This window comes from Schistocerca serialis, chromosome 1 (genome assembly GCF_023864345.2).
Source record: "Schistocerca serialis cubense isolate TAMUIC-IGC-003099 chromosome 1, iqSchSeri2.2, whole genome shotgun sequence".
NCBI lineage: Eukaryota > Metazoa > Arthropoda > Insecta > Orthoptera > Acrididae > Schistocerca > Schistocerca serialis.
In genome coordinates, this window is record NC_064638.1 from 453,521,326 (window position 1) to 453,543,381 (window position 22,056).

At 41.5% G+C, this 22,056-nt stretch overlaps 1 protein-coding gene across 1 annotated transcript in view; it reads left to right on the plus strand.

Moving 5' to 3' along the window:
- Positions 1-22,056, plus strand: part of LOC126473173 (nodal modulator 3) — a 159,476-nt gene that overhangs the window by 92,345 nt on the left and 45,075 nt on the right. Inside the window, exons 8-9 of the mRNA XM_050100059.1 lie at positions 1,183-1,388; positions 4,248-4,426. Coding sequence (XP_049956016.1) covers positions 1,183-1,388; positions 4,248-4,426 — 385 coding nt within the window. The remainder of the gene's footprint in view (positions 1-1,182; positions 1,389-4,247; positions 4,427-22,056) is intronic.

Sequence of the window (22,056 nt, forward strand, 5' to 3'; positions counted from 1 at the left end):
TTCCTGTAACCCTGCTGACCTCAACCTCGGTTAGTCATTGTCATACACCCACCTATCCCCTATCCTGTTCACACTCCGGTACTACACAGTCCTCTGTTCCACCAACGCATCCACAGTCTTTTTACTTCTCTCCTTTTCCACTGCCCTCACCCCCGTCCTCCATCTGACCACCTGACCGGACCTAGCTGCCCTGCCTCCTCTCCACCTTATCCCTATAAGCTCCCACATGTAGCACTTTTCCTTTGCCCACCCCTGCCCTGCTGTCCCTCCCTCTCCCCTTCACAGCCTCCTTGTTCCCCCATCACCCAGGTTGCTTCTCCCATCAACTGCTGCTGCTTGCAGTCTGTCCTGAGCGGCCATAGACTGTGGTTGAGTGTGTGTGTGTGTGTGTGTGTGTGTGTGTGTGTGTGTGTGTGTGTGTGTGTGTGTGTGGTTGTGGATCTGTCAATCTGTGACTCAACCTCTTCACTGTATGATGAGTAGTAATCTAATATTGTCACTCTCCATGGAATACTTTGAGAGTTCTCAGTTGGCCACAAATGGATGTAGTGCTGGGGAGGACCAACTTAGTAAGTTGGGGCCTGAAAGATGAGAATGATACTCTTTGTGAATGTGTTCAAGACTTGCAGCATATTCTGGAATGCCCCACTTCTCTGTTCCAGTTTATCTTTGGAGAGCTGGGAAGCAAATAATTGTGATGTAGCTCAGTATTGCACCAAAATTACTGTATTAAGTTGCTTATGTCTGGATTCAAAAATGGAAGAAGCGGGCCACATTTCAGTTGGCCGTGGGATGAATTAGCTTGAAAGCCAATATCCCATGAATGTGTCCTCTTTTGATTCAATACCATGAGAAGATCTTATTGGGGCTTATGGTGGTTTATCAAAAATGATTTTATGTCATTTTGTAATTCCACTGATCTGTAATTTTTGTAACTTAGCTAATATGCCTATACCTTGCCTTAGGTGAATTCTCTTTTCTGATTATTACTTCACTGTGTGGCATTTCCTACACATTGTATTGCATCACTTATTATTACTATTATTATTATTAATTTTGTATCTGTCTTTACATCTAGATTACAATATTGTAATCTAGATGTAAAGATAGATACAGAATTTAAAATAATAATAATTTTCAATGAACTAGCTGCATTATCGCTGGTGTTCTTTCTTTTTATAGGTTTGCGCCAGTTGTTCATTCATTTGAAATCACTGATCACCCAGTTTTGTCAGGTATTGTGTTTTCACAATTGAAAGTGCAACTCTCAGGAGAATTGCTGTGTTTGAATCCCGGTAATGACTGTGGGGATATACCAGTTGTTTTGAACACTATACCTCCGGATAATGATAATACCAAAATACCTGTTGGGATAACAGTTGCACGAGGTATGTAGGCACTCATGTTCATTTCTTATCAAAGGAGAATAACAATTTTACCATTTAGTGTAAAATATTTAAAGTTTTTTAGATCCATGTTCCCAGAATCGAAGTATTTAGAAAAATCAGTTTAAAATTGTAGTCTTGTTTAACGCGCACACGCACACACACACACACACACACACACACACACACACACAAACAAACAAACAAATCGACAATTACAACTTCAGCCCATTGTCACTCTAACAAGAAGGCCCACTGAGTAGGTTAATGCGGTGGGGAATCCATATACACTAAAACTTTAGACTTCTGGTTTATTCAGTTGCTAAATAACTTGTTTAGAATAAAAGAATAATTTATATTATGTTTTATTATATTATATTTATTTATATAATTACATAGAAACTATAAAATCTGTGAGTTGTTATGTTTGTTTTTATGGTTTTCTCTTACTACAGCTTTTATTTCATATGCATTGGCTTCTCATTTTGTAATACTTTGTGTAACTCTTCATAAACTTAAGCTCTTGGAATTCTCACAGCAGACCTTCACATGAATTCCTGGTAGCTTCTGCCACTGTAGTTCGATGAGTATCTCTGTAACACTCTCATGCCATCTAAATGTATTTGTGATGAAACATGAGAAATTCAGAAACTGTTTCTTTTCTAGGTGAATTATATTCCATTAAGCTTTCATGTGTCATGGCAGAGGGAGCCACACCAAATAATATGCCCCAGGTAGCAAGAAATAAATAAACTTTATTTACAGCCAAACTGAATATAACACCAAACATTCATTGGGACTTTACAGTGCTTCTTGGTTCCAATCCATCAGTAATTACTGACATTCATCTTGGAGATTTCTTAAAAGAGCGATCTTGGTGCAGCTGTATCAGTGGAGAGTGGTAGGGCTAGAGGATGCGCCAGGAGAGGCCTCAGGTGGACTAATGACTTGGCCGATGTAATCAGGGAGTGAAGGCGAGTTGTGCACAGATAGGCCACGAGTGCAGCAGGAATTGGGCCCAGTATGGAGAATTCAGCCAAGACATGAAGTGACAGCTTGAATGCAAATCATAGTGAAGGCTTCAGCAGCTGGTGTGGAGAACTCGAGGCATGGAGTGAAGACACAGCTTGAAGCAGAGATGTGTGCGCCCTATGCAGAGAACTCAGATGGGATGTGGGGCGAAGACTCAGATGGGGCTCCATGTGTACAGAAGTGCTGGGTGATGGGTGCTATGATTGGAGGATTGGGGATTGACACTATGGCTCGAAGTGAATCTTGGTGCAAACTGACTGCAGTCGGGCAGGTGACGCCCTTTATAGCTGCCCGATGGAAAATATTTCTGGAAAATGAGAGGACACACAATCGGTGGAAGAATAACCAGTGCCCGCGAGGGCAGCACTAATTGCAGTGACTCTCATGCCTCTACATACTGCTTCTTCGCAGTGGTATCACCAGCAGCCTGGAGAGGCAGCAGCCCAGTGTTGTGTGGAGGTGGATCCCAGGAGGATACTACAAACTGTTTCTATTGAATCTAAGTCTGAATATTTTTCCAAAGACTAGTTTAACATGGTCATTACACATTAGGTCATTACAGATGCATACTCCCAAGTTATTTTAAAATTGGTACTGTATCCAGGGTTGACTCCCGAATGAGGTGGCACAGTTATTAGCCTACTCAACTTGCATTCGGAGCCACGACAGTTCAAATCCGTGTTCGGCCATCCCAATTTAGGTTTTCTGTGATTTCCCTAAAATTGCTTCAGGCAAATGCTGGGTTGGTTCCTGTGAAAGGGTACGATCGAATTCCTTCCCCATCCTTCCCTAGTCTGTTGGGACCAATGACCTCACTGCTTGGTACCTTCCCCCAAATCAACCAACCAATCAGGGTTGACTGAAGTCTTCTTTGTCATTCATAACAGCTAGAGGCCATGGTATTTCTGAAATAAAGATAGAGTATAAAACTATAGTAAATCCTGCCAAAATTTGTGAATTATTGAATGAATTCTTTATAAATGTAGATAAATTAAACATCAATGTAGATTACCCAGACAAGATAAATTTCTAAAGAAACTTAATTCATTATGTGAAAGCAGTTGGCTTCAGTTACATTTCTATGAATTTCAGTATGATGAATACTTTTACCATTCATGATCACGTGGCATTCCCAGCTGTGCTCATATCAAGATATTTCATTTTTTTCTCTCATATTAAAGGCATTTAAGAAATAGATGGCATACTCACTGTCCCACCACATAACTCTTGTAATGTTAATTGGGCAAGGTGGGGTTTCTTTTCCTGTTAGTGAGGTTTTGCACCTGCCTTCTGCACTATTAATATCTGTTGGCACAGCACACAACCTGCGCACACATTTTCTCACTATGTTTTAAATTTAATATTACTAGCAACTGATGACTTCTTCAGATCAACAATGTTAATGTCTGTTTTCTAACTTTACCTGTATTCTGACTGAGTGACTGGACCCAAGATCTTCTGTCGTTGACAGAAACAAATGTTCTTAATTTTGAAATAATCTCTCTTAAATCTTCAGAATTCATGTGTGTTTATTAATATTTGTTTTTGAAATATCTGTTCAAATATTGATAAAAAAGCATAATAATCTACATGGACAAACAACACTTCTCTATTTTTGCTGTTGTAACCCCTCTTTGCCAGGGGATGTTTCCGTTGATGCGGTTTGCATGTTCACTTGTTCCTGGTAGTTTTTATATTATTCTTTATTTTTAAAAAAGCACGGTGTATTATATTTTCACACCTCGATTTTTCAGTATATTTCTCACTTGCACGTTATATAATCTGAAAATTACACTCATTTAAAATTTTTCTTGTGGGCTTAATTTCCAGATAGTCACTTCACATTTAGTGATGTACTTCCTGGCAAGTATCAAGTTTCTGTTGACAAGGAAGACTGGTGTTGGGAATCTGTCAGTCATGTAGTGAGTGTGAACACAGCACAGTCAAGAGTACCTGCTTTCAGACACACTGGCTTCTCTGTAACAATTATTTCATCACACAACACCAATGTAAGTAGCTTAATGAAATAACATTTAGTTTATAACCTTGCTCCTTAAGGTGGACTTTGTAAAAGCAGCTGATGTGTAACATATTGTTTAAAATTCTAAATGTAATGACTCATCATGTGGACAGTCTGAGGAGACTTTAATGCTAATTTCTCAACAAGAAACAAATTTATATGGGATACTATTGACCAGTTAGCCAGAATAATTTACTATCAGCAATCAGTTTCACTTTTCGAGTAGCTCAGGATGACAGTACCCTTATTAGAGAAGGGTTCACATACCACAAACTGAAGTGAAACTAACACACGCCTATTTTGTAGCAAGTATATTTTCACATCGTGATGCACTGTTATTCTTGTTATGTAAAATAGCTGTATAAACAGTTTGGAATTAAAGAAAAAACGGCTATAAAAATCTTGTTAGAATTAATGTTGCAGTGAATTCATAGACAGCTTTAAATTCATTGTTGTTATTGATAATTTTACATTAATTTTTGGAAATAGTTTCCCCTCCTCACCAAAAATTCAATTAAATGCAATATTAGGGAATTGTTAAAGAAACTGGATCACTGCGGAGGCTAGAGTGTTGCCAGAATAAAAAAGGGACATTTACTCAATTGTTACAACAAGCAATGATTCATAAATAATAGGCAAAATGTAAAAGAACCACATCTTGTCTTAAATTGGTAGCTCAGACAATAAAATAAAATCTTCATAGTATGTTCTTAAAAGAGAGGCTGAGATTTATGCCATAAAACGTGATGCTATTTCTATTACAGAGAATGGTAGTATCATAAATGGCAGTTCATATGTGTGGCAGATATTTTTCATAATTGAACATTAAAAATAGGTTAGAAAATTGTTGCAAGTAATTTAGTAGAGGAAGAAAAATAGTACACTGAAGAAGAAATACAGAGAAAGTACAATGAAAGTAAAAATAGCTGTCAGGTGCTCTGACAAAATAATGAATCATCACAAACCTTAAAAGTAGAAGTCTGTATAGAGCTGGTGGTAATTTTGAGCATATACCATGTAATGTTTTGTCTTTGTATGATGTACACTTAACTGTATAGTGTCTTTTGTTCCTTCATCACACTTGTAATAAGCCATTAATTCCCCACCGAGAATCACTGACCTCTAGGAAAGTCTCCAATTCAGCCACAAGCTAATTTTCCATAAGCTTACGTTTTGTTCACAATATGACAGTTCACAAATGTATCTTACAGCGGAGGTCAAGAAATTGGCATCCAATGTAATCGCACTATTTCCTGAGTCTGTAGCTCAACCCATGTCCAAACCAGGACTTTGACTGGCTCTAGGAACAGTGCTGAAAATCACGAGTTGTACTTCCATGTGTGTGTGTGTGTGTGTAAGGTGTAACTGTCATCACTAATTTAACTACCAATCTAAAGGTACCAAACAATGGCCTCTGATCCCAGTTGGTTGATATCATTCATGCTGATGAGCCATGCAGTACAGTCATTAGCCACCTATGGAGCCCTCTCTAAATTTTTGATGAGATCCACTGGCCTTTTTTGCCACCCTTCCAGTTATTTCACTGAGGTGCTTAATTTTCTTCTTAAATATGAAGCTGCATTGTCTAATATACCCTCCCTTGGCCTTTGAACCTTTCTGGAAAATCAGTTCCAGTCCCAACAGATATGGCATTTATTGGTAGCTCATGTTTACTCTCAGCAGTGCGTACTATCTTTCATCTGTTGGTAAGCCAAAAGGGGAGTACAATAATCAGTATGAAAAGTGTCTTTAAGTTTCACTGGAAGAAAATGTATTTATTGATGTCTGGTTTTGGACTATTTGTCCATTATCAGATCAGCCATAAATGTAAGTCTTGTGTTGCACCAGCCATACAAGTGGAAAGCTGGCCATGAGATCATTATGTGTGATAGTAGATAACTTACTGATCTCATGGCCAATTTTCCATATATTTGACTGGTGCAGTGCAAGGCTTACATTAGTGGCTAATTTGAAACTGTTTACCATATACACTGGTCAGCCAGAGCGTTATGACCAGCTGTTTAATAGCCGGTATGTCCACCTTCGGCACGGATAACAGTGGTGAAGCGTCTTAGCATGGAAGCAATGAGGCCTTGGTAGGTCGCTGGAGGGAGTTGGCACCACATCTGTACACACAAGTAACATAATACCTGTAAATTCCGGGGAGGGGGACAATGAGTTATGATGTCACGTTCAGTCGCACCACAGATGTTTTCGATTGAGTTTATATCTGGTGAGTTGGAACTCAGCACTGTGTTTCTTGAACCATTACCTCACACTGCTGGCCTTGTGCCATGGCACCTTATCTTGTTGAAAAATGCCACTGCTGTCGGGACCAGTTGTTATCCCACAGGACTTGCATTCGGGAGGACAACAGTTCAAACGCGTCTCCAACCATCCTCATTTAGGTTTTCCATTTTCCCTAGATCACTTCAGTCAAATGCTGGGATGGCTACTTTGAAATGGCACACCTGACTTCCTTCCCTATCCTTTCCTTTTCCTGGTCCAATGGGATTTGGTCCCATCCAACAAATAAATCAACCAACCAACCAACCAACCAGCCGTCAGGAAACATGATCGCCATGGAGGGGTGCACATGATCTGCTACCAGTGTACAATACTCCTTGGCCATCGTGGTACCTAGCATGAGCCCCACTGGACCCATGGATGCCCACTTGAATGTTCCCCAGAGCATAATGGAGCCACAGACAGCTTGGTTTGCAAGCTGGTTCATAAAACTATTGTTAAACTGAGTACTAATTAAGAACACTTCAATTCATCATTTTAAAATTGTACTAAACTAGGCCATATAACAATTAACATAAATAATGTAATGGATAGTATGCATTTTCTGTTTTATGCAACTTTTAATTTATGGTAGTTGTAGTTCATATTTATAGAACAACAGAAACAGATGAACACACACACACACACACACACACACACACACACACACAAATAAAACAAGGCCAAAAAGTGATGCATGATGTAAGAATTATCCAAATGGGACTGAAATCTGTAGTTGTGATGTATATTTACAGACAAATAACTGATTACAGTTTCAGGAAGATTGGATGATTCATTCAAGATAAAGATCTTCACAAACTGATCAAGTCAATAACGCACTGGTCCACCTGTGGCCCTTATGTAAGCAGTTAATTGGCTTGGCATGGATTGATAAACATGTTGGATGTCCTCCTGATGATATCATGTCAAATTTTGTCCAGTTGGCATGTCAGAGTGTCAAAATCTCAAGCTGGTTAGAGGGCTCTGCCCATAACCCTCCAAATGCTCTTGATAGGGGAGGGATCCAGTGATCTTGCTCACCAAAGTATATGGTTTGGCAAGCATGAAGACAAGCAGTAGAAGCTCTCACCGTGTGCAGATGGGCATTATCATGCTGAAATGTAAGCTCAGGATGACTTGCCATGAAGGGCAACAAAACAGGGCATAGAATATTGTCGACATAATGTTCTGCTGTAAGGGTGTCGTGGATGACAACCAAAGGGGTTATATTATGAAAAGAAATGGCGCACCAGATCATCACTGCTGTTTGTTGCGCCATATGGCAGGGGACAGGGCAGGTTGGTGTTCCACCACCATCAGGGCCATCTCCAGACATTCCTTTGCTGGTCATCAGGGCTCATATGAAGCAGGATTCATCCCTGGAAAACATCCCAGACAAGAGTGGGATACTAACCTGACTATCGTCCACCATGTGGCCTACCTGTCATGTGCCATTTCTTTCGTAACACTACCCCGTGGGTGTCATCTGCAGCACCCTTACAGCACAGTGGTACATTGATGATAGTCTGCATTGTGTTTTACTGCCCTTCATGGCAAGCCTTCATGGGCTTACATTTCAGCAAGATAATGCCCACCCACACACGACAAGCGTTTCTGCTGCTTGTTTTCATGCTTGTGAAACCCTACCTTGGTCAGAAAGATTGCTGGATCCCTCCCAATTGAGAACGTTTGGAGCATTATGGGCAGAGGTATTTCAACTATGTAATGTGTGAGTTGGGTGAAATTTTGCATGATCCCTTAAGAGGACATCAAACAACTTTGTCAATCAATGCCAAGCCAAATAACTACTTGCATAAGCATTATTGACTTGCTCCATTAGTGAAGCTCTTTCTCTTGAATAAATCGTCCAATTATTCTGAAATAATAACCATTTCTTTGTCTGTACATGACCACCACATTTACCAATTTCCATTACTTTTGGATAATTCCTTCATGGTGCTTTCTTTTGTGTGTGTGTGTGTGTGTGTGTGTGTGTGTGTGTGTGTGTGTGTGTGTGCGTGTGCATGTGTGCGCGTGTGCGTGCGTGCGTGCGTGCAAGAGAGAGAGAGAGAGAGAGAGAGAGAGAGAGAGAGAGAGAGAGATATGTGGTCTAAGTCCATCATTGTATTGTTGCGTAAAAGTTTGAAGTGCCAATTTAGACATGAACTTTGAGATTTTTGCCAGCTTTTCCTTCCACCAGAATGTTTATTAGAGTATTCTGTAAAAATCAGTTTTCAAGAGTTTGGGTGACAGCAGCCAGGAGAGCACTGTGCTGACACCATGCCCCTCCATCTCTGCATCCTGTGATATCTATCAGCTGAGGATGACACAGCGGTCAGTTGACACTGTTTGGTTCTTCTGAGGTCTGTTCAGACAGGATTTAGTTTTTAGTTTTTATAGATAAAACATACGTATGAAACACTTCTACTGACACCAATTCACTTCAGTAGAGATGAATTATTGAGATAATATTAAGAAAGTGCTGGTGAGAGAAAGAGGACCAGCTAACTATGTTCATGAGCAATTCATTAAGCACATGTGCTCAGGGGATAAAGTGGCAGAAAAGTGCCAGTGTATGATTTAAAATGCTTAATCACTCGTTAAAATGTTGAAATGTACATTTTGGAATATGACAAGTACCAGGCAGAGCCAAAAAGTGGGATACTGAACTTGTTGTATTCCAACATGTTCAGTTCAACATTTTATTGGGAAGTTAACCATTTTAAGTCTCGACACTGGCACATTTGTGCCACTTTGTCCCCTGAGGATGTTCTTATTGAATGAAACCATTGGCTTAATAAATGCACATAAAATAAATGTCGAAGTGTTTTTCTTAATGTTTACATTAATCAGCTGTGGAAGTGCAACATGATCAAATATGAACTTCCTTCCAGTTGTGTGAGTGGGGTAAAGCATGTATACGGCCAGTCACTTATATATAATGAATGATGAGCATACAACTTAAAAAGGAGCCTGGCAAAAAGATTTTATAAAGTCGTAGCAGTCATGGGAACTTATAAGTATCATGCATTTATTCCTGTGAACAAAGCAAAAGGCAAAACAATAACTTTGGGTATTAATAAATTACTTCAGCTGTATGTAATCCTTTATTACTGAATCACTACAAGCTTCATGGCACTAAAAACATCATCTTCAGGCGAACATATAACTAAAACATTATATAGATGAAAAGCTCGTAACTTTTTACCCAACATTCGTTGTCCGCCAAAACAAAACACAGCTAAAAGGTCATAGAATAAAACAGTCTGATTCCAATATAATATATTTCAATATATAATTAGGTCCATCTCTGTGGTCTATACACAATTGTGAATAGGGGACATAGCAGTGTGCTGTGGTATGCTGATGGCAGGAAAGTAGACATCTTGACTGTGGACGGCTCATGTCCGCATCCCCTGTTCGTGAATGCGTACAGACCAGAGAAGCAGACCCATCCACTACATGGGAATCTGGCTGTTTTATTCCAAGAGGTACCGCCTTTTAGCAGAGTTTTATTCTGGTGGATAACAAATATTGGGTACAAAGTTCCAAGCTTTTCAGATCTAATGTTTCAGTTCCGTGTTCACCTGAAGATGCAACTTTTAGTGCCAGGAAACTGGTAGCGATTCAGTAATAAAGGACTAAATACAGCTGAAGCTATCTATCTTTAAGATTTTTCAGCACTTTCAATGAGATTCTCCAGTGGACTTAACAAAACCTGTCAACAGCTATGCTGATTTTCTTTGTATATGTTTCATATCCCCCTGTTAGTTGTTTTTGATATGAGTCAAACTCATGTGAGCAGTATTCTAGGCTGGATCATGTGAGTTTCTTGTAAGGAGTTTCCTTCGTCTACTGGTTGGATCTTCATAGCTATTCATAGCTGTAGTTGCCCTACCAACAAAGTTCTCTCTCAAAAACAAAAATTGTTTTTTTGATTTTAAGGATTTTGGTCTTCATAAAATTCAAGTGATTCCAGATTAAAGTACTTATTGCTTGTGTCTGTAATGACATATTGTGGATGGCTTATGTCCTATTAAGAGATGAAACAGAAGAAGTAAACTTTTATTTATCCATTCTTGTAGACTAGCTCTTTCTTTGTGCTAACCAAAAAGACCTGATAACTTGACTGCAGTTAAAAAACTCCATACTTTATAAATCAAATCCAATAACTGCCATTGGAAGAACGTATTGATTATCCAATGAAGAGCTGCGTAAAGCTTCAGATTATATTGGAGAAGAACACGTTGTTACATTATTGCTTGGGAGAACTAGGTTACATCAATTAAAAGAAAACTACAATACATAATCTTAGACTCTAAAAAGATTGATTGTCGATCATCATAACATTTTGCTTGTTGGAGATGAGTAAAGAAATCCTCTTTGCAAAGCACCCAAATAACACATTGTTAAATAATAACAGCTACATCTCTGTTTAATAAATGGTATTGATTAATACTAATATATTTGTGAAATGAAGTTATAATGAAGAAAACTGTTCACAGTCTTTTGGACATGTGTAATTCTGGTGTATGTTAAAGTATCTTTACAGTTAACAGGGGAAAGCCAAATGTCTATCTAAATTTAATTGTATAGTTCTAATAATGTAATAAATTTATTGTCAGTTAATAAAAAATAATGATTCAACAGCCTTATTTGGAATTCGACACATTACAACTTAGCAACAAGTAAAAATCCTTACAGGCTATGCACTTGTTGCTGTACTTACCAGTAAAATAAAATTTATTATGAAAAGTTCTCAGTGAAACACAAACTTGTAATTTTCACAGTAATTTGGCACACATATTAACAAATAATGTTTGACTAACATAAATTTTTTACAAAAATAAAAAAATAAAAGAATCTTATTTCAAAATTTCAGGATTAAAAAAAATTATCTTGGAAAATTCAGCACTGTTATGAATATCAAGAATTAGTGCATACTTTTAAAGCTTATAAGAAACTGAATAAAATGGATCAAATTTTAGATCTGCAAGTCAAATACTTTTTGAGATGTGGTGATTTTAAGATTTATGAATGTAACAAAAATCACATAATTTTGGAAGTTTTAAAAATTGTGAAGAATTAAAAGTTTAAAAACAGATTAATGTGGGATTTTTCAGACTATTGTAAATGTACAAAAAATTATCGAATCTGAGCTGTCAAGAACCTGGTCGTTGGTTGATTTCACAAGAACTGGCCCTAGACTGAGATTAATGGAAAGAATCATAAATAAATGTAACCTAACCATGAAAGAAGTCGATTAGAAGGTGCTTGTTCGACCAGTTCTTGAGTATTGCTCATCACTTTGTGAACTTTACGAGGTAGGAGTAATAGAGGAAACAGAAAAGATTCAGCAAAGAGCAGTGCCCTTTTCCAGCACAAGATCATTTAGACAGCAGAAATGCATTAGAGAGATGCTGAATCAACACTAGTAGCAGATGCTGCAAGAGAGGCGTTGTGCAGCATGGAGTGGTTTGCTATTGAAATTCTAAGAGAGTTCTTCTGGGAAGAGGCAGACAACATATTACTTCCGCCCACATATGTATTGTGAAATGATCAAAACAAGAAAATTCGAGAAATTAGAGTTAATATATAGGTTTACTGACAATTGTGCTTCACATGTGCCAATCATTATTTATCTAAGGATACCATATGACTATCTTTCACAGAAACTGCAGTGCTTTACGTGCAGTTGATGTCAAAGGTGAGCACTAACTACTAAACTGCTACAATTGAACAGCTTTGCAGCTACATAAACAAGAGATAACAAAACACATATCTGCAACAGAAGTTCAGTGAACACTGCAGCATATGACACCTTGAAACAGTTTGATGGTGCCTGTATACAAGATAGAACTTGCTTGCCCATATCAAAACTAAATTGCTGATGATGGGTAGTGCTCTCTGCTCCATAAGGCAGATGGGTGTTAGTGTGACCTGTGAACATCATAAGGCAGATGGGTGTTTGTGTGACCTGTGAACATCAAAGAATAAACTCTTTTGCAAGCACTGTAAGAAAAGTGAGGTAATTGGAACAGCATTATGGCTGGAGAAAGTTACTGTAACATTATCTAGACCGTAGGCATTCTTTCTGAATTCCCCTTTTTTCCATTTAGCTTGTTAAGATTAAAGTTGAACGTCTTAAACATGTTGGAGTACAATCAAGTTATGAAATAGATTACGTGCAGGTCTTCATCTTTATTAAGCAGTCATCATCATCATCACTCTCTCTCTCTCTCTCTCTCTCTCTCTCTCTCTCTCTCTCCCCCCCCCCCCCCATCTCTCTCTCTCTCTCTCTCTCTCTCTCTCTCTCTCTCTCCCCCCCCCCCATCTCTCTCTCTCTCTCTCTCTCTCTCTCTCTCGCCCCCCCCCCCATCTCTCTCTCTCTCTCTCTCTCTCTCTCTCTCTCTCTCTCTCTCTCTCTCTCTCTCGCCCTCCCCCTCATCTCTCTCTCTCTCTCTCTCTCTCTCTCGCCCCCCCCCCCTCATCTCTCTCTCTCTCTCTCTCTCTCTCTCTCTCTCTCTCTCTCTCTCTCTGTGTGTGTGTGTGTGTGTGTGTGTGTGTGTGTGTGTGTGTGCAGGCATTATGAATATGGCCTATGTGGTACTCTGCGTACCTTAATTTTTATGTTTGTCACCATTCACTACTGACAATTAAAAAGTTGGACTATAGTTTTTGCATTGTATTCATAAATGTTTCCATGTATAAGTATTAACTGTTTATCACCATTTTCACTTATTATCCGGCAAAATGAATGAAAGATCTGGTCAGAGCGGCAGTCCCATCATATTCAGTCTTGAGAAACAGGCAAGTGGGTGTAGTAACTTTCTACACTCCAGTTTTCTAATAAGTGGAGCACAGTCACGCACTATGCTTCTGTACACCAAGGTCTGCATAGCACAGTAGTTAGACATAGATGGGCACTTTTGTTCCCAGAATAATACTGTATGTACGAATTCATATTTTATCTGAGTAAATGGCTGGCCATTTTAATTTGTATGCCTCATTTTTTCTTAAAAATCTAATGTAGTGTGCTATTTTTGAAACATGTTTTCTTGTTCCTACTTGATAACTCATTTACTCTGAACTGTTTAAAAACAATTTCATGCAAACATCATTTTTTCTCAAAAGGGAAGGACGTATCAGGGTTGGGGATTGGAGAATGAACTGTATGATCATGTAGTTTAAGATGCTTGCTATCTCTCACTGTAGTGTCCACAGCTCGTGGTCTAGTGGCTAGCTTTGCTGCCTCTGGATCATGGGGTCCCGGGTTCGATTCCTGGCCAGGTTGGGGATTTTCTCTGCCTGTGGACTGGGTGTTTGTATTGTCCTCATCATTTCATCATCATCATTCTTGACAGTGGCTCGATTGGACTGTGCAAAAAATTGGGACTTTGTACGGGTGCTGATGACCGCGCAGTTGAGCACCCCACAAACCAAACATCAGATCACACTATTGCTTCCATGCCGGAATATCATCCTCTGAAATCAGAGAGGAAGCACATACTTGCCATCCTTTAAAGTGGTGCTGATTTTGGTGTGGTGAAGCAGCCAAGAGTGAATGGTGTAAGACTAGCACTCCTTTAAGTTGTGTGACAATTTTATTGCTGTAGGTGTTGAAATATGTCAAGACTCACGCAACGGTTAGTCTTAAATACACGATCGGGGGCGCTGCTGTTCATGTATACAACCAGAAATAAGGGAAAAGACTTCTGAATTTAGGCTACACACTGACTTATGGCTCCAAAATTAACATATGAAGAACTGATACAGCCAAATGTTAATGACTTGTTTCCCTTTAAATGTATTGGAAATCTAATGTTGCTGTGTTTCACACAATTTTCATTGTGCAATAACTATTTTTGTTGCCATAGTTTCTCAAAAAATTATAAATTGTAACATTATAAGTTGCGAGTTAAACATGAAATCAGTTGTATCAATGTTATAAAGGTGGTTATCAGCTCTTATTAAAAATTTAAATAGAGAAAGGATAAAGGAAAAAAAGCGAACCAAAATTTATTTCAGGGTGAAGTTGAATCAGTGGCCCTCAGCACCGAGTGAGCTGGTGTAGTGGTTAGCACACTGGACTTCCATTCAGGAGGATGATGGTTCAAACCTGGGCCTGGCTGTCCTGATTTAAGTTTTCCGTGATTTCCCTAAATCGCTTCAGGCAAAAGCCAGGATGGTTCCTTTGAAGGGGCCCAACTGGCTACGTGCCCCATCTTTCCCTAATCCGATGACCTCACTGTTTTGTGCACTCCTTCCAAATCACCCAACCAACCAGCCATCCCTCAGCTTACTGACATGGCACCTTACACACTAAGCCTTTGTGGTGGGCCAAAAACTGAGGCTGTTTTTCTGGTACCGCATGCCTTAGAATTTGAATCCACGCCAGACGTCATGGACGTCAAAGACCCCTGAAGGTCTCTGCACCATCGCGCCATAAGCCGTGGTGGCATGTGCCTCCTGGCCCACATTTAGTGTGAGGGAGCCACAGTGGAACACGTGGTCCCAGCAACCAATAGTGGTGCCCCCGATTATGTATTTAAGTGCCTGCCTCTCGCTCAGCAAGCGAGTCTAATCATTACATGAGTCTTGACATATTGCCTCGACAACAGACAGCATGTTTACCGTTCTTTGTTTTCATTACTAGTGGACGTCCTGGATTCGTGTGGTTGTTCCTCTCACTCTGTAGCTTCTTGCGTGTTGTCGTCGTAAGATCTCTCTCGATCGTCCGTCATTTTTTCATGCCCAGCCTTTCCATTTATTTGTTTGTTCTCGGACCACTCTCCGTTTGGTCCCGCTGCACTTTCTTGGGCACCCCGCAACCAGAACAGTTCATGGTTACAACATTTTTGGCGACGAGGTAAATGGTGGTAGTTGTTAGCATGGAGGCGAAGTTGGTCTGTCTTCGGGAGCAACAGCAGCAGCTCACGCAGCAGCAACAGCTCCAGTTAGACATCTTAAAACAGTCACTGCGGTTTGCTAATGGACAAAGTCGATGCCCGGGATGTGTTACCACAACAACTTCCGAGTCCTTGGGTTTCCAATGCTTTCCCATGTCCGCCATCGTTCCTACCCTTTAATGACCCTAAAGAGGACTGGGAAAGCTACTTACATCAGCTGAAACAACATTTTACGGATTTTCAACTCACGGACCACTCCTTGGAGCGGTCATTGTTTTTGTCGTGGGCCTCCCCAGACACATTCTTTCTTCTCCACAAGTTAGCACCGTTGTCTGATCCTGTGGCTCTCTCTTTCCAGGAGATATGCCTTTTCCTGACAAACTATTATTGCCAACGCTACCATGTGGTCGCCTCTCGGTTGAAGTTCCAGCAGTACCATAACCAGCATGGTCAATCATATCGTTCCTGGGTGACAGACTTGCAGGGTCTCAGCCGTCAATGCGATTTTACGGGCACCAATCAGCAGTGCAAGGCTTCGTATGCGGACTCCCTGATCCGGGATGTGGTGGTTCAGCTGGCTACCGATCCTGAGGTCGATACTGCGGTGTTGAAACTCAACAACCCCTCCTTGGAAGAGATTCTCTGCATTGCCCACTCCTTTGAAACTGCTCAAGCAGCTAACTAGCATCTTATGACGGGGCTGCAGGTGACGGCAATTGAGGCATCATGGCGGGTTCTGCCCTCGCGATGAGGACGTGGCCAGCGCCGTCGGAACTTCTCGTTGTCTGACATCTCTATGGCATCGGCGCCTCCAGTCACCCCTCGTCGCCGATCGCAAGGCCCACTTCCATCTTGCCCACAGTGCTTTACTGCACATTCTCGAGCTGGTTGTCCCCAATGTAGGAAAATGTGTACGCTGTGTAATGAGGAGGACCACATCTGACTGGTTTGTTGTAGTCACTCGACTCACTCCAATCCTGCCCGTCCTGGGTCTCAAGATACAGTTCATGCTCTGCAGTTGGTCATCCCACAGGATGACTCACCAGCGTGAAAGCTTTTCCTCACGCTCCGCCTTTTCACTGAGGATGTCAATTTTCAGGTCGATGCTGGGGCCACTGTCTCCCTGATTAATATGGTGACATATACCCGGCTGGGCTCTCCTGAGTTGTCACCTCCCTCTCACCTTTTGGTCGCCTACGGAAACGGTTCCATTTGCCTTTGTGGTCAGTTCATCGTCCAGGCGACGTACAAGCGTGTTCCCCAGCTCCTTAGCCTCTTTGTCGCGTTTCAACTGTTTGGCTTCTCAATTTCCGACGAAGTTAAGGTCGTTTCCACGGCTGTTCCTTTTCAGGACTTGCACAATCTGTGCTCCGCTTTTGCGTTGTTGTTTGCAATGGATCTCGGATGTGCTTCCTGTTTTCAGGTGCACATCACCCTACAGCCAGATACGCAGACTCGCTTTTTCTGGGCCTGGCCCTTTCTGGTGGCCTTATGGCCGGCAGTCAAGCAGGAACTTGATCAGCTCCATGCCGCTGGCGTTCTGGAGCCTGTGTCTTACAGTGCCTGGGTAACGCCATTGGTGGTCATATGGAAACCCAATGAGTCCCTTCGGCTGTGTGGGGACTTCGGCGCTACAGTCAATGCTCAGTCCCTCGTTGACACTTACCCCATTCCCCGACAGGAAGACCTCCTCGCCAAGCTTGGCGGGAGGGGGGAGGGGGGGGGGAGTATTTTTCAAGGATTGACCTGGCAGGGGCATACCACCAGTTACCCTTGGATGCCGACTCTCAGAACATCATGGTTATCAACACGCCTTCCGGATTGTATAAGTACAAGCACCTTCCCTTTGGTGTCTCTTCAGCGCCGGCCATTTTCCAGCGGTTCCTGGAGCAGCTTACACAACCTATCCCCGCCTTTGTGAATTATCTGGATGACATCTTGGTCACCGGGCATTCCCACCAGGGACATTTGCAAACCCTCAGCGCCTTATTTCATACTCGGCAATCTTCTATTTTATGCTGTCAGATGGACAAGTGTTGTTTTTTTTCAACTGGAAGTGGAATACTTAGGCCACGGGCTTAGCAAAGATGGCATTCACCCTTCGGGTCGTAATGTCATGGCCATTGAGGCCCTTCCTCGTCCCGAGGACTTATCTGAACTCCATGGGTTTTTGGGCAAAGTTAATTATTACTTAAAGTTCTTGCTCCAGGCTGCCTCCATTGGTCAACCCCTCAATCACATGCGTCGCAAAGGGGTATATTTTGCTTGGACTCCTGCCTGCCTGTGACCAGGCTTTTCTCTGTTTAAAGGCGATACTGAAGTCCGACCCTTCCCTTACTCCCTTCTCTCAGGACCACCCCATGGTTGTGGCAGCTGATGCATCGGCATATGGCATTGGGGCCGTCATCGCGCATCGAGATGCTGATGGCTCTGAACAGCCCATCACTTGTGCCTTTAAGACGTTGACCCTAGCACAACGGAACTACGCCCAGATTTAAAAGGAGGCCCTGGCGATCGTCTTCGCTGGGCACTGTTTTTATGAAATTACGCTTACACCATCCGGTATAAACCCACTGCCCCCCATGCTAATGCGGACACTTTGTCACGTCTCCCAGCAGTTCCCAATCCTGCCTTTGACCAACAGGAGGTCCTCTGCTTTCACATTGATTCCGCCCACGGGGATGTGCTGGACGGTCTGCCTCTTATGGCTGCTCACATTGCCACCTCTACCCACCGCGACCCTATCTTACAGCAGGTTCTCCACTACGTGGTCGACGGGTGGCCCTCCTATGTTACTCATTGGATGCAGTCCGATTTCAGCCCCTGGCGCCACCTGTCCTACAGGTTCTCCGTGGTTGATGATTTCCCTCTGTTGGCCACAGAGTTGGATGCCCATCGGGTGGTCATCACTCCGGATTTACAGCTTTGGGTGCTCAGTTTGTTACACCGCGGGGGCACTGAGGTATGTCCCATATGAAAGTCTTGGCTCGCCGGTATGTGTATTGGCCTGGCATCGATGGTGACATTGACCACCTGGTCCATGGGCGCACTGCGTGTGCGCGTCACCAGGCAAGTCCCCCTCAGTCGTTTGCACCCTGGCCTGTGCCTTGCCGGCCCTGTGATCACATCCATATCGATTTTGTGGGTCTGTTTTTGGGGTCCATCTGGTTACTCATCGTTAATGCCTACTCCAAATACCCTCAAGTCGTCCGCATGGCATCCACCATCACGGAGGCAACACTCATGGCCCTGGCCCAGGTTCTCACTTTTGAGGGCCTGCCACACATGTTGGTCTCCGATAATGGTCCCCAATTCACAGCGTCCTCCTTCCGCAACTTCTGTCAGGCCAACGGTATCAAACATATCCGTAGCCCCCCTTTCCACCCTTCATCCAGTGGCGCGGCAGAGAGGCTCCACTCCCAGCTGAACTTTGCTATCCATCCCTCTTCCCTGTCCCATTCCAGATTGCTGCTTTCATTCAATGTGACAGTTGCTTTCTGGCTGGAGTGGGCAGAGGTAGCGGTCATGTGTGCGTGAGATGTGCCTGCTTGTATGAATGTGTGCTTTTTCTTTTCTGAAGAAGGCTTTGGCTAAAAGCTCAGTGTGTAACAGTTCCTTATTGCATCTGTCTGCAACTCAGCATGTCATCTTTACAGTGAGTAACAATCTGTTCTTTTCTTAATAGTGTTAATATTCCAGTCTGTACTTTCCATTAATGATCTTGCTTCTTACTTACACATTTACAATGGCATATTTATTTTGTACACTTTGCTGCTTTATTTTTGGGGTAAATATAACAATTCCACGGAAATCAGCATCTTTCCATCATGCCGTTATTGACTAAAGTTACTGGTATTCTAAGGCTTAATAACTTAAATTTCATGTTTTAAGATTATAGTCATGCCGTGTTGTATTAGAGTGTCTTTATCTAGAACTAGCCGACCCAACATTGGCATCAAGTTTTCATGATGAGACTGCACATTAATTGTATACTTCTGCTGTGTCTGATGTTGCTGACTTTATCATCCATTGTGTAACTTTTTGTTCACTTATGAGGAATAAGTTCATTAAAAATTAATTTACCCGTGAGATATAGTATGGTTAACCCTATGTTTGTGACCATGTTTGGACCAGTTTATCTCACTACTCAAAATATCTAGTCTGAGCAAATGAATAGAGATGAATGGTATGCTTCTGTTGCCTCTATAAGTTGCAGTGTTTGGCATGACATAGTATTATATACCGTTAGCATGTTCATTGATAGTCCAGGTGCCGGTGGTGGACAGTTAGTCCTAGACACCAGGTCTCAACATGATTGATTATGGTAAAATAATTAGAACCACTCTAAAGAGACACTTCAGCTGTGAAGTCATGATGATAATGGGGTATTTAAAAGCACCATTCAAAGGCCCAGAATGGAATACCCTGAGTACATTCATTCTTTTGTATTTACACAGGGCATGACAATGCTACAAAACCAGCACTGTCCCAAAAATTTAACTGTACTAGCTGACAAAGCCAGGGAGCTAGACTTCAATAGAGGGAACAAAACTTTATGTGCAAGTCAATCTATGACAGGAGGAGAGTCTCTGAACACCACGTAGAGACTAGCACAGAGATAAACACAAAATGCGACCAGCACAAACAGCTGAGCATTATCATGGGGAAACAGAGCACAAAGTGAGGCAAAGGCGAGGTCTGAGGTAGTTAACATCAGCATAAGAACTGACAGGCTGTTGCCTATCGCCAAACACAGATGAACACCTGTGTCAGTGGGTTTACCCACAGAGTCCTTTGCTTTACCTACACCATCTGTGCCAGCTTGCTGCACTACTCTCCCATGGGACCCACACCAGCAAATCTGTGTCCATATTAATGTCCACTAGTGGGGATACTGAACATTCAAAATAAATTCACTGTCATGTTCAACAGTGTGTGGGTGATGTGCAGCTATCAGATAGCTTGATCTGAAATGATAGATAGAAGGCCACAGTGCAGCAGACCATGCATCAGTTCAGTGCTGCCAAACAAAGTGATGTAGTAGTTAATACATTAGACTCTTTCCTGCAGATTAAAACTGTGTGGTGGGACGGGATTGAAAACAAATCCTTCCTTTTTGGAGCAATGGTCACGCAGACTGAGCTACCCATGTATGCTTCAAGGCCTTTTCAGCAGCTTCAGTTTGCTAGAACTGCTCTTCTACTTTGATTCTAGATGCTGGCCTCACATGTGAACATGATAGAGTTAAACTTAACAAACAAAAATTCTGCTAAAGGCTTTGCAGTTTCCATAAATCACTTTACACGAAAGCCAGTCTGATTCCAGAAAATGTTGATAACTGATATCTTCCGTCATTGTTGTCTGACTGAGTTAGTATCCTCCTTTCTAATAACAATGGTGGAAGTGGGATGTTAAATGCCAGTACTGCTGTCTTCAGTTCATCAGCACACATTCATTAGCAAACAACAGCAGCAGCACATTAACATTTACATCACACATTTACCTATGATAACCTCATGTTAGAGAACTGAGAAATTGGCATGAGTGCAGAAATACTGCAACTGGATGCTTGTATCATTGAAAACAGTCACCTAAATTAACAAGTTATCATTGCCTTTTGGTATATGCTGAAGGCAGGAATGGCAGCATCATAAAGCACAGCATGCAGTGGATCTCTCATAGCAGCAGGGTACACTTCAGAATAGTAATTTTTTGACAAGTGTTTACATGTAATGGAACAGAAGTCCTAATAATGTATTGTAGGATACAGGGATCTGCTGATGTATCATGTGTGTCTATTTAATGGGTGCACAGTTAACTGTAAAGGTCTCTCAGGCCACTGCACGTTAACCCTATTAGTCATAGGTGACAAATTTCATCAGAGAACAAATATACATTTAAAATTTGTGCTACTTTACACAGAATTTTATTCATTTTCTTCTGCGAACATTTTTTGTGAAAACAGTTCCATACTGCTGTGCATTACACCATTAGGACACCAGTGGATGGAAATATGCAATGTATATCGACTTATCAAATCCTTATACTCAATGTAGACAAATAAGATTGTTGAAAAAGCACATTTTAGAAGATTGTGGCTATAATTTTTATGATTTTATATCCTCATTAACATGTACCTCTAAAACATTCTGCATTGTTTATTGATACCTGTTGCTGTTATACATATTTGATCCCCCCACCTTGTAAAAGTAAATATTCTTTGTATTTCTAAAGATTATAACACACACATTTCTAGAAAATCTCCAACACTTACCTTTTTTCTCAGAGTGGAAATGGAAATGTCATGTGGCTAGGGCCTCTCGTTGGGTAGACCATTTGTCTGGTGCAAGTCTTTTGAGTTGACGCCTCTTATGTGACTTGCATGTCGATGGGGATGAGATGATGATAACACAACACCCAGTCG